The 16,883-nt window shown below is 42.5% G+C and overlaps 3 protein-coding genes across 3 annotated transcripts; 1 reads left to right on the top strand and 2 right to left on the bottom strand.

Moving 5' to 3' along the window:
* Positions 1–1,096: 1,096 nt before the first annotated feature.
* Positions 1,097–6,415, bottom strand: shpk (sedoheptulokinase; the record flags this gene model as incomplete). The annotated part of the gene is made up of 7 exons (XM_080041199.1): positions 1,097–2,638; positions 3,253–3,453; positions 4,286–4,461; positions 4,686–4,838; positions 5,179–5,353; positions 6,017–6,158; positions 6,278–6,415. The coding sequence occupies 7 exons, from the start codon at positions 6,413–6,415 to the stop codon at positions 2,244–2,246; spliced, it is 1,380 nt and encodes a 459-aa protein (XP_079897325.1). The 3' UTR covers positions 1,097–2,243.
* Positions 6,416–6,861: 446 nt separating this feature from the next.
* Positions 6,862–8,200, top strand: emc6 (ER membrane protein complex subunit 6). Its single transcript, XM_080041203.1, has 2 exons — positions 6,862–7,044; positions 7,486–8,200. Exon 2 carries the CDS (start codon positions 7,519–7,521, stop codon positions 7,849–7,851), a length of 333 nt encoding a protein of 110 aa, XP_079897329.1. The 5' UTR covers positions 6,862–7,044; positions 7,486–7,518; the 3' UTR covers positions 7,852–8,200.
* A 1,167-nt stretch (positions 8,201–9,367) lies between these two features.
* Positions 9,368–16,407, bottom strand: p2rx5 (purinergic receptor P2X, ligand-gated ion channel, 5). Its single transcript, XM_080041201.1, has 12 exons — positions 16,247–16,407; positions 14,929–15,079; positions 14,427–14,498; positions 14,251–14,326; positions 13,737–13,821; positions 13,453–13,533; positions 12,320–12,461; positions 10,728–10,861; positions 10,511–10,604; positions 10,352–10,417; positions 10,115–10,203; positions 9,368–9,650 (listed from the first exon to the last, which is right to left on the bottom strand). Exons 1-12 carry the CDS (start codon positions 16,381–16,383, stop codon positions 9,407–9,409), a joined length of 1,371 nt encoding a protein of 456 aa, XP_079897327.1. The 5' UTR covers positions 16,384–16,407; the 3' UTR covers positions 9,368–9,406.
* Positions 16,408–16,883: the final 476 nt, after the last annotated feature.

The following is a 16,883-nucleotide window of genomic DNA, read 5'->3' as shown; positions in this document are numbered from 1 at the left end:
GAAGAAAATGTGACATTTTGAGTAATCTCTGAAAATCACAGATCATAAATGAATACTTACTGACCTTCTGAAATGCTACTTTTATATGCTACTTGTCACTCGTGTATGATATGTCCTAACTTCTCTTTTCTTTTTATAGTCCATAATGTTGCTGATACGCTTCCTGCGCGTCTCGGCTGCCTCTTGGTGGTTTCACATAAAATACGTCAGTGTGTCTGTTTTCAGTTCAGCTCAGGTCCTGTGACTGACATTGTGGTTGAAGAGCTTCTTGCCTAGCAGTTTGGGCGGTACATATGTGATTATGAGATATGATGATTTCCTGTGACGATCCCTTCCTTTTCATACAGATCATAAGGGCCCACAGGCCTTCACATTACGAGATGGTTTCGGTTGGCACCCAACGGTTTGAGTATTTCAAACTGTCACCCCCAAAAAGATATGCAAAGATAGTGCTTTCATTTAATTTAATAGTGACAATCATTAAAACATATTTATGATTTGAGAGAAAAAAAAATTTGATTCAAGGTGCACTATGCAGTTTCAGGGTAGGTGGATTTGTTTACACTTGCAGAACCTGCAGTTAGTTTACAAAAAACATTTTCTCTGCGATTCATTCTTAGTATTGAATAGTTCAATTATCCTAAACCAAAACCAAAATATTTTGAAGCACCTGGAAACTAACCAAACTGTGGGACCCTGCTGCTGTTAACAGCAGTAAAAATGTAACTTTGCAGGTAGCTTTTGACTATATTATATGACTATACCTTTATCTTGGATGAATATTTCTTAAGTGGGGCTGCTATCACATGGCTCACTTTTAACAGAGGTTGATCGTCTTGGTAACCTTTGCTGCACGGCTAACCTGCTCCGGAACAGGTTTCCATGAGAGGAGCAGATCGGATCATTTACACAGCTCTCATAATGACATCCTGAGTATCCTCTCTCATTAAAACAAGGCTCCAGACAAACAAAGACAGTTGTATTAGAAGAAGAAAACATCCACACACTGTTAATTAGCAGAGTCAATTAGAAGTGAAACATTTTGCTCACACAAACACACCTCATGGTGCATTGATTTTATTTTCTCCAGGCTTTTTTCCTCCACATACCATCCATACTTTTCATTTTTAGCTGAACATGGAAAACCCAGAGTTATTGTTACAGAGCGTATTAATAACCAGCTTCAAGATACTGGTTAAGCAACTTTGAGTTTTTAGAAAAGCGCATTATAAAATACAATGGTTGCGTTCCGAATCGCATACTTTCTACTATATAGTATGTAGAAAAAAGATTTAGGATGTCCCGATTCTTGTGGCCAGATTTAGGATGGTTAGAAGTACCCGGATGTCCTACTTCATGCGGCCAAGATTGTTAGTGTTGAAAAGTGCATCCTATTTGGGCGATTCTGACCAACAATCCAGTGCGCACGTGAAGTGACGTAACATCGACGAAGCCTCCATATGAAAACAAACGGGTATGCGACGGATATAAAAGCAAGAGGCAAGATCAAGGCGCAATGTTATGATGAAATAAGAGAGTAAAGTATGTCCCAATATTATGCCTACTGCATCCTAACTAGATTATTTTTATCGTCGGATGTAGTATGTATAATAGAAAAAAGAAAGAGTATGCGATTCGGAACGCAACCAATATATTATTATTATTATTATTAAGGCTTACTGAGGTTAGGTGCAGTAAAGCAAGTCAGGCATAAGGGAACTTGCCTTGTGATACAGGCCCCTGTACTAGTGCAACTTACCAACACACACCCTCTTAAATGTGGGTTTAAGTCTTCAGGTGTTGCACTGTGTATACTGCTCTAAAGAGATTGCTCTTCAAACGTAGATGTTTTCAGATGGATGATGAGCATCTCTTCAAAATAGCAGCTCTAAGAAACAGATGCCAACACCTGAATTAACCTTAACCTTCATCATAAATCGCTGAATTATTTATGATAGAACGAGTGTGGCATCATGATGTACATTGGTAATAGCTTTTCAGTCACAGTGAAGGTCAAAGTTTGAAGGGTGGGGGAGTTCATAGCAGCCCATCACGACTACTTTGAGTCAGACGGCATCAATCATTGGGTGGCTTCAATCTTTTGGTCCACACGGAATGCAAAATGTTTTTGATCCCCTTTTTGAAACAAAGCAATACCACTGATATGGTCCTCAGAAGAGTGCAAAATGATCAACCAATCAAGTAAACAGACAGGAGTACCCCAGTGAATGAACGGCTTTCATTCAAAGTAGATCACAGAGGACCATGGCCACGCCCACAGCAGAGTCCGCGTTTTGTCCGTACACCACCGGCTGAGGAAAGGCCTTCTCCACTTCCTGCCTAAGCACCTGGTTGCGGGCGAGGGCGCTCCCACTACCCACAATCCTGCTGACCCCCGCCTGCTGCAGACGCTCCAAGGGCATCATGGATGTGATGTTGTCCAGGACGCCGCAGCACAGCGCCCGGGTCAAATGACCAAGAGACAGGTTGGTGGTGGAGATGTTGCTCACTTGACCCAAGCAGAGAGGGTTGTGTCTCTCTCCCAGGATGGTAGGACTCACTCTCAGGTCGCTCGATTCCTGATTCAGGGCGCAGTTTATCAGCTTCTCGTATAAGCAGGAGTCACTCTGCTCCGCACCTGTGAGGGAGGACACAATTCAACATGTTGATCATGCAACACATTTAAAAAGGTGGAGTTAGCCACTTGTTGTCGAAATCAGTGAATATCTCCTCACAATCAGCTAGCTGTACATATTGTGTGTGCGCTGAAACACAGCCTAGGTTCTGTAAACTGGTAAGTAAACAAAAGGGCTCATGAACGCTGTCCTCTCCACGCTGTCATTGGTCTTTGCTTTCAGTTGCAGACTAGAAAGGCTTAGTGATTGATTTGGAGATGTTCATTTTCAAACAAAACAAAAACTACTCGTGTCCATGATGGCATTACGGGAAATTCCAGGGAATCAAAATTCATCTACAATGAAAGTGAAAGTTCTTTGCCAATCCACACTGTGGAATGTCAAGAGATTTCACTGGGTTAGTGATACATTTGACCAGCTGGGGACGCTACAGCAAAAGCTGGAGGATCCAAATGGTCTTGAGGGTTTACCCTTTGGGGACCAAGGATGTCTAATACAAAGGCATCCTTCTAAGAGTTGTTGTGATATTTGAGAATAAAGTGGTGGGCCGACCTGCCAACAGGTTGACACTGCAGCCCCCAAGAGCCACATTGCTAGCATAGCTAAAGATACATACCAAGCTCTTTCATCCAGCCAGAGAGCATCTCAACAAAAGTAGCCAGAGCATTCCCGCCGTTGAGTGAGGCCGCCACCGCTAAGTACGAGTCGTCAAAGTAGGGGAAGTAGGAGATGGAGGAGGCAGGCTGAGGGGATTCTGGTGGCTTGAAGTCAGCTGGCATGGCAAAGGTCAGCTGGGCTGAAGTGCTAATGTTAAGAACTGCAAAATAAGAAGAAAGAAGCAAACTGTCATATAAGGTGTATGAACCAGCTACTGATGACAAAGATGACATGCAAAAGAGAGTAAAGTGAGGATTACACATGATGCATAATGCTTTTATTTTCTGTGTGTAAACGAACATAATGACAGCAAAGTAAGACATGGGCATGAACTGCTCTATACTTTTGTAATTGTAGTGTTTACAGTTTTTTTATTGAAATATGTTTAACTGTTCTTGTGCATTGCTTTAAAGCTATATAGCATAAATGTTTCCTATAAATTAATGTTGGTTCTATTCAAGCCATCGCTTAATGACTTGACACCCAGTTGAATAAGCCTATCAGCTTCACAAAACTCTCTATGTATTTCTCAGTATGGCATGGTTTACAAACTGGTGTCCCCTCCCCCCCTGACACTGGGGGAGCTCAGAAGAATCCCACGAAGCGCCCACAAAATGTTTCAGTTGTTGATTCTACTTCTAAGAAAAAACCTGGACGTACAGCAGAAGGTATACAATCCATGCACGATCACAGAAGGCTTACCTCATGTGCCAACAGTGTTGTTGTAATTACTCAGAATTACTCATGGGGGCGACAGAAGTAATGCACTATAAATAGCTTTAACTATTCTCTGGTCAAAAGCAGAATTATTATCGTCTTTAAATGGTTTCCATACAAAAAAAGAGAGGTAACCTTAGTAAACTGAGTAGAGTGATATCAGAAGAGATCCAAAGGATGCTATGTGTCGTGGTCTAGCTTTAACCAATTCTTTCATCTGAAGCATTCACTGCATGAAGTGTGACCCTGGCATGAGAGAAGACTTCCTGTTTCACCTGCATCTGAGCGTGCACTCATGCAGGAGTACACAGAGCACTGGAAGTCCCCCAGGGCGACCGCTACCGGCGTACCGGCGGGGATACCATGCCAGTCAGAGCAGGTGCGTCCCGCCACGCCACCAGATGGGACACACTGAGGAAGCAGGTGCAAAGGGAAGCGGGCACCCTTCAGACTAGAGCATGCACACACAGAGTGGCTTGTTAGGTAGGTTACGCACAACAACTCAAGACACTGTAAGATTGTAAAGAACTTCACAAAGTGTTAAAGTGATTGTAGCTGAACATTTTACATGCACACACTACATTTACATGCATTTAGTAGTTGAACTCAATTTGCGACCAACTTTAGCACACATATGCAATATTATGACAACAGGAAGCTCTGCACTTCACATACATGTCTATATTCCACTGGTTGGTGGAGGTGTTGAAGAAGCCCCAGCTGGCTGCATTCTGAGGTGTCATCACACACCCGTCCAAACCGCATAGCATGGACACCACATAGTCCTGGATGGTACCTGCCACTGTGAAGTCCTCAAGGAACTCTGGCCTGCAGTGAACACCACACATCCTCAGGGTTTCATTTTTGCATCACAAACAGAGTGGCGCAGTAGGAGTCACAGTGGGGGCTTTAAAGATGGAGAATGCTTGTTGTTGAAATCGCTTTTTTTCAAAATCAGTGAACACAAAAAATCCAGTGTTAATACACAGCCTGGGATCTGTAAACTGGTGGTTACACAAAGGGAACATGTAAACAAAGGGGCCCACCTTAGCTAGAGACATGCCAACTAGGCTCTTAACGCACACAGTACGACAGGTAGCAAATTGTGAGAAGATATTCACAGATTTTGATGACAAGTATTCACCATCTTCAACGAGTGAATGCTGACCTGTGTTTCATGAACCAGAAGATTGTTGCACAGCCAAACCCTGTGGCTACGCTAAGATGTGAGTCTGGCTTCGGTAGGTTGGACAGGAAGTGAGTGCTGCAGCGGCCGTCCTGCCAGGTGATCAGCTGACTGGTGTCTTTGGCAGTGAAGAAGTCCCCTTTGGACCAATCACAACCTGCGAGGAAACATAACAAGACAAAAATGTCAGCAGCCAAAATGAGTGAAATCTGACGTAATAGTTCTGGTTTAGCTCGGACACAAAAGCATTTCAGCAGCATAGATTTTCTTTGATGACAAACCTTTTATCATTTCAGGTTTTGGATGCAACCACAAGAGGGAAACAGTGGTGAAAGGGGTACAACAGACCAACCAAGTTTTGGTTTTAAGAGGAGTTATTAGAAGAAATACTCCTCATTGCAGTGTAATAACTGCACAGTGAACATACATGGGGAATAATGAATTACAAACCAGGCTGTGATGAGAAGGGATTGGGAAAAAATCATGCAAGTAGCCTACAAGTTCAGCGTTAGAACAATACTTAGCCTACATTAAATATTCCTCTTTACTGTCTCTGGCAATTTCGTCTCTGTGATTTAATTAGGCTTAAATTTACCAATTGATGAAGAAATCCGTTTATTTGCTGCTTCTTTGCAGTTTATTTAATAGTACTACTGGCTGTGATCCAAATTGCCCCTTGGGGATAATAAAGATATGGCTACATTGAAACTACTCATGTAGGGCATTCTCGTCCGTTGTTGTGCAATTTACCACACATTGTGAAATGCCACAGCCCATGTAGGCTACACACAGCCTGGGCTACCACTGACAGCCGTCTTACCGCTCTTTGCTTTCCAGAATAAAACCCCGTGCATCTGTCCAGACAGCCCGATGCTGCTGACATGTTGCAGTTTGTCTCTGGGCAGGAAGCCGATGCACCGGTTCAGAGCGTGCACTATCCGGTCCGGGTCCTGCTCTTTAGCCTGAGTGGGGTGGTGGACACATAGACAGGTTACAAACAAAAACAAACAACTGTATCGACACCACTGAGCTTCAAAGTACAGGTGTGTGCGGGCGCGGTACGTGAATTGAGGACACTAACCTTTATGCCACTGGTGTCGCTGATATCAGACTTAGTTGGCAGAGTGTGACTCGCAGACACCGCTCTGGAACCAGTCTCTAATAAAACGACTTTAACCGAAGTGGTACCCACGTCTATACCCAGGATATAGGGAGACATTTCAGCTGATGGGACGGTGTGCTCTCGGGCTATCAGCTGGACGACAGCATCGTCAGAATAGGGCAAAGTCAACAGTGCTACGTTCAGGACCAAACAGGTAGTCGGACATTTTAGTTTTAGTCTGAGGTTTTAGCTTTCAACTACAAAAATTAAGTTTTTTAAAATATATTTTTGAAGGGTTATTTCTTACACATTTCACAAAATCGAGCTTTGCTGTGTTGAGTGCCTGGACTTTGGAACATAAATGGTTTACATGTCTGTTGCAACCTCTTTCATATACAGTCTGTCTGTATGGTTGCCTCATGAGGGTGACAGTTGACAACATTGGTCGAGGAGGACCCTTTACCCATTATAAACATGAATTGTCCTACTTTTTAATGTGCTATGAACGCACCATTCCGTGCCCTAGTGACGCTGCCCCCACAATGCACTTCGAATGAGCATGGCCGACTCTTGTCTTGGGGTGTCATCCAAATGAGAATGAGTATTCTGCTCCCGTGCTATTTCACTTGACATTCCTTACAAAACAAAAACGACAACGTCTTACCGGTGTCCGTGAAGCTACTCTTGCAGATTATGTTCGTGTAGTCGCACTGTGAGGAGCCGAAGATTCCCTGCGCGTGTTTCCGGTGAGAATCAGTTATCGTCTAGCTAGCGGCTCGGAGAGCTGACAGAGCTAGCAGTCTGTAAGCTCTGTGGTAATGCCATTTAAGAAAAAACAAAACTGTAATGCACGGTTAAGCTCCAAAGAGTCGTATAGTATTGAGTTTCCTTTAATAATAAGGCTAACACATACTGTTCTCTTGCCCCTTTTTGTCTCTGTGTGGTGCCAGTACTTCTCACCGGAGCGAGGCTGTAAATGCAGCTACTTAGCTTTACTGTGGTCAGCTGCTAAGCTAACGTCAACTAAGGCTGACTGAAAGCTTTTTTTTTCTCTGTTGGTAATTTTAGACGGCTTTAATTCATTCATACCGTATGTGGAGTTTGTCCCAAAGTCGTCTGTTGAATTGTCAATTTAAATTAAATGGTAAATGTATCGTTAACGTGTGTGAATGTCTTCTCTACAACAGCCCCTTTCTGTCAAATCTGACCTGAGAGCCAAGATGGCAGGAGTTGTAGCCAAGCGCGAGGGCCCGCAGTTCATCAGTGAAGTGTCCGTGAGGGGCAACGCCGCCGTGCTGGACTACTGCCGCACCTCTGTGTCCGCCCTGTCCGGAGCGACAGCGGGTATCCTCGGGCTGACAGGACTGTACGGCTTCATTTTTTACCTGCTCTCCGCCTTCCTCCTGTCGCTGCTCCTCATCCTCAAGGCCGGCCGGCGGTGGAACAAATGCTTCAAGTCGCGGCGGCTGCTCTTCACCGGCGGGCTGGTCGGAGGTCTCTTCACCTACGTTCTGTTCTGGACTTTCCTCTACGGAATGGTGCACGTGTACTAATATAACATGATCCACGAAACGTCACCCTGAATTAACCCCTGTCTAATGCTTTCTAAACCAATATGCGTCTGCCCTGCTGTTTGTAGATAAGCCATTAGGGAAAACTTTATAGACATTTTTTTTTGTTGATTATCAATTGTTGATTAAAAGGAGGGTGTGTGTATAGTATGCACAATGGACTGTCCTCTTATCCCTCCTGCTCCACACTCGGCAGTGAATATGAATTTATTTAACCTATATAACTCCTGTTCTGCATCATCCACACCAGGATAAGAGCAGTTATGATAACATAGTTTGTATTGTAACAAAACACATCTGATTACTGATTGGAATAAATACCTCTGACCAACTTGTTTGTATATATTATTAATCACACTGGCATTTGGGACATTGTGATAGCAACCTGACAAATACATGTTTACAACAACAGAGATCAATCAATAAATAGAAACAGCAACAACATATAAGCGGTAGTCCATGCGCTTCAGCGACTTGCACCATTCATTAACATTCAGCCAGAGCATCAGCAATACACTTGGTAGCATGTAACAACTGTTACACAGTTTCATAAGGAAATTATGCTTTGTACCAATGGCAAGGCCTTGGTTGCTGTCATGATCGTCACAACCAACCCAACATCAGCAGCGTTTAACAGCATGCACAAATGCCTGTCACAACACGGGTATGTGATATATTCAGTCGCAATACGGTACCAACATGGAAGACAACATATTCTGACATTGTTCTAAGTGCAGCTTTTCAAAAACCTTTTGAAAATCTGTATCCATGCTTACGAAATCATTTTTCTCATGACGAAACATTGCATTTTGAAGGTATATTGTAGACTGGTTGAGGCAAAATAATTAAACATTTTATTTATTAGTCAGCCAGTAACCCAATGCATGCCTACACTTGAGGCCTATGTTCAAAATGTTGTATAATATCAACAATTTAAATTATTTTCATTTTTAGTGAATCTATCATGTCAAGTATTTTGCAGCTATTTCTATCACTTAAAATGGCCCATCATTTAATGGACTGGAAATGATGCTTCATTATTCTGACTAAACTGCCAAAAAAAGCTATAAGTATTAGACTAAAGACAAAGACCCGATTATGTCCTTGCATTTTTGTAAAGCTGTAACTGGCACTGTATTTGGCAATTCACTTAAAAGTCCCAGATGAATAATTTAACATGACTCTGCTAATTGCATTGAGCGTTATCACAGTATGTTTACATATCATTATTTATGGGCCTGTTGTAATCTTCCACATCCCACCTTGGGATCTTGACCCTCAGCCACTGAAACCACCTCTCTGTGTGTAGTCCTACGTCAGCGTCCTGGTCCACAGTACACAGTGCGGAACATAAAACAATTCACAGCACCCAATGCATCCTCAGTCAGGGCAAGCATCACTCAAACTAATGGCCTCCCAGCAGTCGTGCCGGTAGAAGGTGAGTAAGTGGATGTCGGCCTCACTTTTTGTTCCACCTCCTGCGACATAACCGAGACTGTTCCGATGGTGGTGATGGGTCTGGCTCGGCCTGCACAACTTAATTGGGTGATGCAAAAGTGATGTGATGCTTTGGTTCGGCGCCTTTTGGTGCGCTACCAGCCGAGTAGCGCTGCCCTGCGTTGCGTGGAATGGTGGGGCCTCTCTCGCTGTCCCCAGCCTCCAGGCTCTCTGCGCTGGCTTCGGCGTCCTCAGGCTTTTTGGAGTTGGCAGAGTCTTTCTCTGCTTTTTTCCTGGTTCTCCTTTCCCGGTGTCCACTCTTCCTTTCCTTGCCCTTTTCTTTCCTGTTACATTATATAATATGAGAAAGGTGTTCTGATGAATGTAATGAAAATGATAACTTAAATAAAAAGCCTTGTCATTACAGGTGGTGTTAAATGTGGAGTCAGCGATTATGGAGAATGCTTGTTGTCAGAATACTAATGAATATCTCCTCACAATCCGCTACCATAAAAACAATGGTGTTAACATACAGCCTAGGCTTTGTAAACACAATGTAAAATAATATATTTTTTATGTAAACAAAGGGGCCCACAGGAGCTCCCAACATGTTTGTTAACAGATCCTAGGCTGTGTTTTAACATTGGATTGTTTCTTTTCAGTACTACACACAGACACACACACACACACACACACACATACAGGTAGCAGATCGTTATTAGATATTCACTGATTTTGACAAAAAGGAATTTTGGCAACAAGAATTCTCAAGAATCACTGACTCCACCTTCAATACAGTAAGTCATACTCAAAGTTGATGACTTCAAACTTCTTCTCTCGGTAGAATGAGCTGCTGTTCATCATCCACAGGAGTATCATATCACACACAAAGGATCCCTGAAAGGAAAGAAAAAACTTAATATCAGCAGGATTTTCACAAGCTGCAGACAATCATTATTTGTGTATCTGGTGATCGTCTATCCCCCTCTAGCCACACTGTAATTACATTTTTGCATGACACACAATATTTCAGTAAATTACTTACTATACCCAGCAGACCCAAACACGACCCAACGGCGATTATTGTGGGAATCATATTGAATTTCCCGGCCTGCAAAAAAACAATCACACAGTCACTGCAAGTCTACTGCCTGAATGAAGAATTTCACCTCAGAAAACAAAACTGCTGATATGGCTGCTGTACCTTGCCATTGACCATGATATCGAAGCGAATGCCATACACTTTGAACAAGGTGCGATAGGTTTCACCATATTCATCCTTGTAATACCTGGCATATCTGTAGGGAGGGGGGAGGTGGGTCAGTTGCTATTATGTGTGAAAGATGGAAATAAAACAGGGACAGCGAACAGAGAGAGAGGCCGGATGATTCCTTTATTGTTCAATTCCTGAGAATACACACCTGAAGTTGTATCCTGATGTTATCGAGTTGTTCACTTTCATGTCCAAACGTGTGAAGCTGTACTCAGGCTTACACTTTGAAGAGTCTTTATCCAGGTCACAGTTCCACTCAATAAGAATACCAACAGAGCCACCCTGATGGATGAAAAAGCAGAGACTTTGTGAATATGAGTTCAGCCGGCCATTACATGTATAACTGCAGTTCCTTGCTGTTTTTACACTAATTTTACTGGCTGATTGAAGGAAACTATTCTGGGAAAGTAAGTGTGATGTTATCAAACTATATTTGAATGGATAACAATTTGGCTCCTTCACAGTAACCCGGACTTATCATAGTAGGAGAAGCGTCATACTATTCAAGGCCCAATAATCATGGCTGTTCTAATCACGTGACCTAAATATTGTCTATATTTTTAAATGTTTTAATTTATGCAACCATTTGTAATCACAAGAACCAATTTCATCATAACAACTGACCATCTCAATGACAACTGAACAAATGACATATAGTAATAAAGACCACAACACATGCCTGAGAGCTCTGGAAAAGTGGACATTGTGATAAAAAAAAATACATTTAGATTATTACACCGTGTTCCAAATTATTATGCCCTGACAGACAGAGGGCGAGGCGTATCTGGCTTCGCTTCCAGACAGGGGGCGGGGGGAGCTCAAAGATTGTATATTTACGAGGGGAGCTGCAGCTCTTTTTAAAAAAATAGGCCATTGTGAGATTAGCTGAACATCAGCATAGTACAATAAATTATCTGAAAGTTTTTTTCATCAAACAATTAAAGAAAAACTTATTAGGGACCACTAAGACCATATAATATGGTGTATAATAGTACCGAAAAGTGTATAATATGGGAGCTTTAAGGGTTTATATGTAGGCTATGCATATTGAATGAGATATTGCCTAATTTGCATATTTTATTACATTCTTTATACAAAGTGTAATACAAATTTTTTTTCTCTTAATATGAAGAGTAATCTGGTAAAAAAAAGTATGAGGATATCTATAAAGGAAAAAAAGTCCCATTCACCACGTAGTGTGATACTAGTGTAACCTGTTGTGGTCATTTTCAGGACTTTCGTCCCGGGTAGAGATTTTGTCACACATCCCACGTTGTTCACTGGGGTCATATTAGTCTATACCAGTTGAGATATTTTCCGCTAAATGAAGCACATACCAAACTTACCCAGGACGTAGACTAGTTGCAGGAGCAGCCAGTTTGTCCTCCTCCAGAACAGAAAACGGCCATCACAGAATGATGATAAGAACCTGAGCATTGGCCCTTTTCTGATCCCTTTCCATACAGCTGCCCCATATCTTTGTAAATATTTGAGTGTAAGAACCAATTAAGACTCTCATTCAGCAAGACAAGGAAAGGACTCATGGGCTTAAATCGTGGGCCTATCCTCTACAATGGGTATGATTATTATTTTATTTTTTTTAGTTCAACATGTAGTACAAATGGGTTTTCCTACAGTTAGTATTGCAATCATGAGCCACTAAAATATATTTCCATTATAATAAAAGTGATAGTCTATTTTGGTTTATTACCAAATGACTGTGGGGATTACACTTCGTACCTTAACAGCCATGTCCTGGAAGTCATGTCCAGTCCATTCCGCCAGCTGTCCTAGGCGGAAGATGGGACAGTACGGATGCTCCTCGGTGTCGTAGGAACAATTTTTCAGGTAGCCGTCATCAGCGGTTTCAAGGACGTTGGACCTATAGGTCAATACAGCAGACACATGTATCAAATGTCATATTTCCTGATTTTATTTTCACCTTGAACAACATGTAACATTGACATTTGCTGGTTGAAAAGGACCAATTCTCTTAACCCAATTAAGATCAAAAATGAAAAATCGCCATTGTTGGAATTCAGGTTTTCAAGTGGGGCAGAAGAAGTGCTGAAGGGGCAGAAACAAACTGAGAGACACCTTGTCCTGCACACACACACACACACACACACACACACACACACACACACACACACACACACACACACACACACACACACACACACACACACACACCGCCACTCTTGCATACAGTGTGTGTCTGTCAATCAACCAACACCGTTGCACCTTCTGGAGTTTGTCTGGAGATGTGCCACATTGTAAGACGTGTAGTGTTGCCAGCCATTTGGAGTGACAGCCATTGCCAGGGATTTGTATTACCAGGGCAGTCATCATAAAGCATACTGTAACGTAACCTATCAAGACTAGTGAGTGAGGAAACATGGGAGAGAGTGTTTTATAATTAGGTTAAGATCCTGACTGATGAATTAGCCTGGACTTGTGACATTATCTCTCTGCTTTCCTAGAGGACTTGAACACACACACACACACACACACACACACACACACACACACACACACACACACACACACACACACACACACATACACACACACACACATCAGCAGCAGCAGCAGCAGAGAGGGCAACGGCACAGCTCCACAGGCTAGCCCCCATTTGATCTGACACCTGTCCAGGGCAGGCCGACGGGCCCCGCTGTCAAGGACGTCTCGGATGACTGTTTCACTGTCTCACCGAGCCTGGTATAAATAGAGGGCTCTCTGCAGCCTAAAACTATTTAAAGCAGCCATTGGTACACGTATATCCCCCCTACTCGCTCGCCAAGCTATGTCCCATTGCCACGAAAAACCATAGGCACACCACCAGCAATCAGCGCTCACTCACGGGCACTTACTTGGAGAATTCGAACTTCGGAAACCGGACAAAGTTCTTGATGTAGATGGTGAAGTTCTCTGCTTGGCCCAGTAAGGGCTCTCTGTAAAAAATGAAAGAGAGAGGCAGCTGTGTGAAAGAAATAAAACGTTAAAAACCAAGAGTAGCTGACAGGCTGTATTAGTAATAAATAGAACCTGTGAAATGTCTCGGCCCCTGTGAGGGGATCAGAGTGAGTGTCAGTGTAGTACAAAATGGCAAATTTCCAGCGTTCTGCAGGAGAGGAGAGGAAGTAGGGGTTCTTACGTGGGTCTCTTGCTGTATTCAACAGGACACCAGGCGTGAATCTCACAGGTCCCGGTGCTGTTTAGGCAAAGGCCGGTCTTGATTCCTGACAGAGAGAGTGCAATTTATTTTGAGCTTACACCACAATAAGACAAGCAGTGATATAGGGGTTGTATGGAGTGTACTGTTGTGTGATGAAACATGCATCCTATGGAGAATATTGCTGAAACAAACAAACTTTGTTTAAATGTAATAACTCTGTGAGAGCATTGAGTTTTAAGTAGGAGCAAAACCATTCATTGGGGATTCAACATATTGTTTCAATTGACAAGACAGCATATAGGAAACACTTTACATCATTTTTCATCACCCAAAACACAATATCAGTGTAGAATCAGTAGATTAACAGTAAATAACATGCACGATTTCAAGAAGTAGTTGAGTGTGTAAACCCGTAATTGAGGTTAAAACCTTCACTATTCAAATTTTTTTCCCACGCCTACAGTAGGCCTACAGTGCAGAGAATTGCGCTCACCGTGGCCGGCTGTGACAGTCTCCCCCTCCACGCAGTCATCGTCGCTTTGACACCGTCCATCCGGCACCTTGAAATTCTGCGAGATTGAACGGAACGACACACAGTGAGCGTGACCTACAGTGCATTCAGACATTGGTTTGTGACATTAGTAGTAGGCTAACACTTGTACTACTCACCTCGGCGCAGATCCCCAGCCTCTGATTGGGCGTCTCTATGTAATTTGTTACTATGAAGAACACCTGCTCGCCCTGCAAAACAAAATAAGAGCCACACAGGGACATTGAGAAAGCCAATCGTTAAAGGAATTCCTGAGAAGTTCAATGTTGTTAATTGTTAAATCTGTTGAGACAGATGCTGAGGCTAATGACATTGACTGAAGCACACACTCAATAACCTAATTATCTCTGTTGACAGGGACGTCATTGGGGAATGCTCTGACATCATTAGATAGATAGATAGATAGATAGATAGATAGATAGATAGATAGATAGATAGATAGATAGATAGATAGATAGATAGATAGATAGATAGATAGATAGATAGATAGATAGATAGATAGATAGATAGATAGATAGATAGATAGATAGATAGATAGATAGATAGATAGATAGATAGATAGATAGATAGATAGATAGATAGATAGATAGATAGATAGATAGAGTAGATAGATAGACTCACATTCGGGGGTATGACGTAATCCTCTGCACTCCACAGGTGAAGCCCTGTGTCAGAGCTGTTGGTCATTGTAACACCTTTGAGCTTGGTGATAACCGAGGTCTGGATGGCTTCTTCCCTCTCCTGGTATCCCTTCCTCATCACAAACACCCATCTGAAACATTCACTTGGAATTTATTATAATCCGTATCTCATTTCTGATGTCAACAGCAGCGCACACATTTTAGCTGTCATTAAAGGTGCAATATGCAGTTTCAGGGGAGGGGGGTGTGTGTGTGGTTGTCTACATAAGCAAAGCCTACAGTTTGTTTACAAAGTATATTCACTCTACATGTAATTTTAAGTATTGAATAATTCTATAATCGTAAATCTTAACAAAATGATTTTGAGGAACCTGGAACCAAACAAGAGACTAGAATATGTTTGTAAAGTAAACAAAACTGTTGGCTCTGCTGCTGTATACACCAAGAATGGAACTTTTACTTCTATGGTAACTATCCGACTTCCATCAGTGTTACAGGGATCAAATTTTCCTGGGAGGAACGTTTTTTTATTCAGTTATGAGAACATAACTAAGAAAATGTTCACTTCTCTCACACACCCAAAGTTACATAGTGCACCATCAACACGTGGCAGCTGAAAGAAGGCAATGCTGATGTGTAAATGTGTGCGAGACCACATCATAGCATATTTTTAGGCATCTCCCCTATATTGAACAAGTACACTAGTGCATCCATACTGGGGGCCAACTCAATAAAGAGTGAAATGTATAAAAATAACTCAAAAGTGTGGCAATAATAAATGTCCACACAAGCATGAGCACAAGAGCCCTCTCTTATGTGCACTACGCTTAGGCTAAATCATGCCATAGATCCAGATAGGATTTTTATTAACAGCCACTAATGTTTGTAACTTCCACAACCAATGACTTTTCTTTAAATGTCGACCCATATATACCAACCCCTCACACACTGTCACCTGCTCGGCTCTCTCATCATTAATTATCTCTCACATAGGCTACATCACAGAGTGACATCACACAGCGAGGTCAGGGACAGGGTGACTTCCTGTGTCTCTCCAAAGCAATTTTGACATTAATTAATTCACCAACACAACCCTTACGTCAGAGTTGTTTTAAAAAAACGGGATAACTCTGTCGCGTGCCACAACAGATGAAAAGAGAATAAGAAAAAAGGCGACACTTCGACAGGCACAACTATTTTTAACTTTGCGAATCACTTTCTGAGGGGTTAGGCCACTTTAGCCCATTCCATGCATGCAAATAAATAAAAATTGGGGGAAGACATGCGTTGCACCTCACCCGATCATGTATCCCAGCACGGCCAGCTGGTAAAGTCTTAATAATATTCCGATTCTCTTGTTTTCGGCGATGACAATTTTTTTTGTCTTGTAGTTGAGAGAAGTGACAGCAGCGCAGAAGGCTCCCAAGCCTGCCATACCTCCCGCACGGTGAACCCGAGTGAGAAAGCGGCTCCCAGGCTCCCCCAGCTGATATGTCAAACTGCTCGACTTGTCATGCAACGGGCAAACCCATTGACAGAGGGGCTGCAATAGGCGACACACAGCGCTGTCTGCTCTGCAAGACCGCTGGGGAAAACATATTCGTTAAATGCTTTGCTCTGCTTTGATATCAAATACATTTTCAAACTTTGTGGTGCTTTATGCCTACATGTAGGCTAGGCCTAGTCTACATCACTCCAGTTACTGGAGTGATGTAGACTGGAGTGATGATGTGATATCCTACTGGAGTCCAGTAGGATATCTGTATCTTTTAATCCACACTTTTAGTGTGTTTGGTGACAACGTTAAAATTTGCATTATGCCATATTTCAGAAATTAGGAATCTACTGATTTTTTTTTTAATTGGAGGAACAAACTAGGCCTACTGTAGCATTTTTGTGGGCCACAAACAGTGGCGTGCAAAGGGGGTGGGTGGG

This window comes from Ammodytes marinus (assembly GCF_949987685.1).
Source record: "Ammodytes marinus genome assembly, chromosome: 14".
NCBI classification, from domain to species: Eukaryota; Metazoa; Chordata; class Actinopteri; order Uranoscopiformes; family Ammodytidae; genus Ammodytes; species Ammodytes marinus.
The sequence above is the reverse complement of the archived record's forward strand: the minus strand, read 5'-3'. Positions and strand labels throughout refer to the sequence as shown.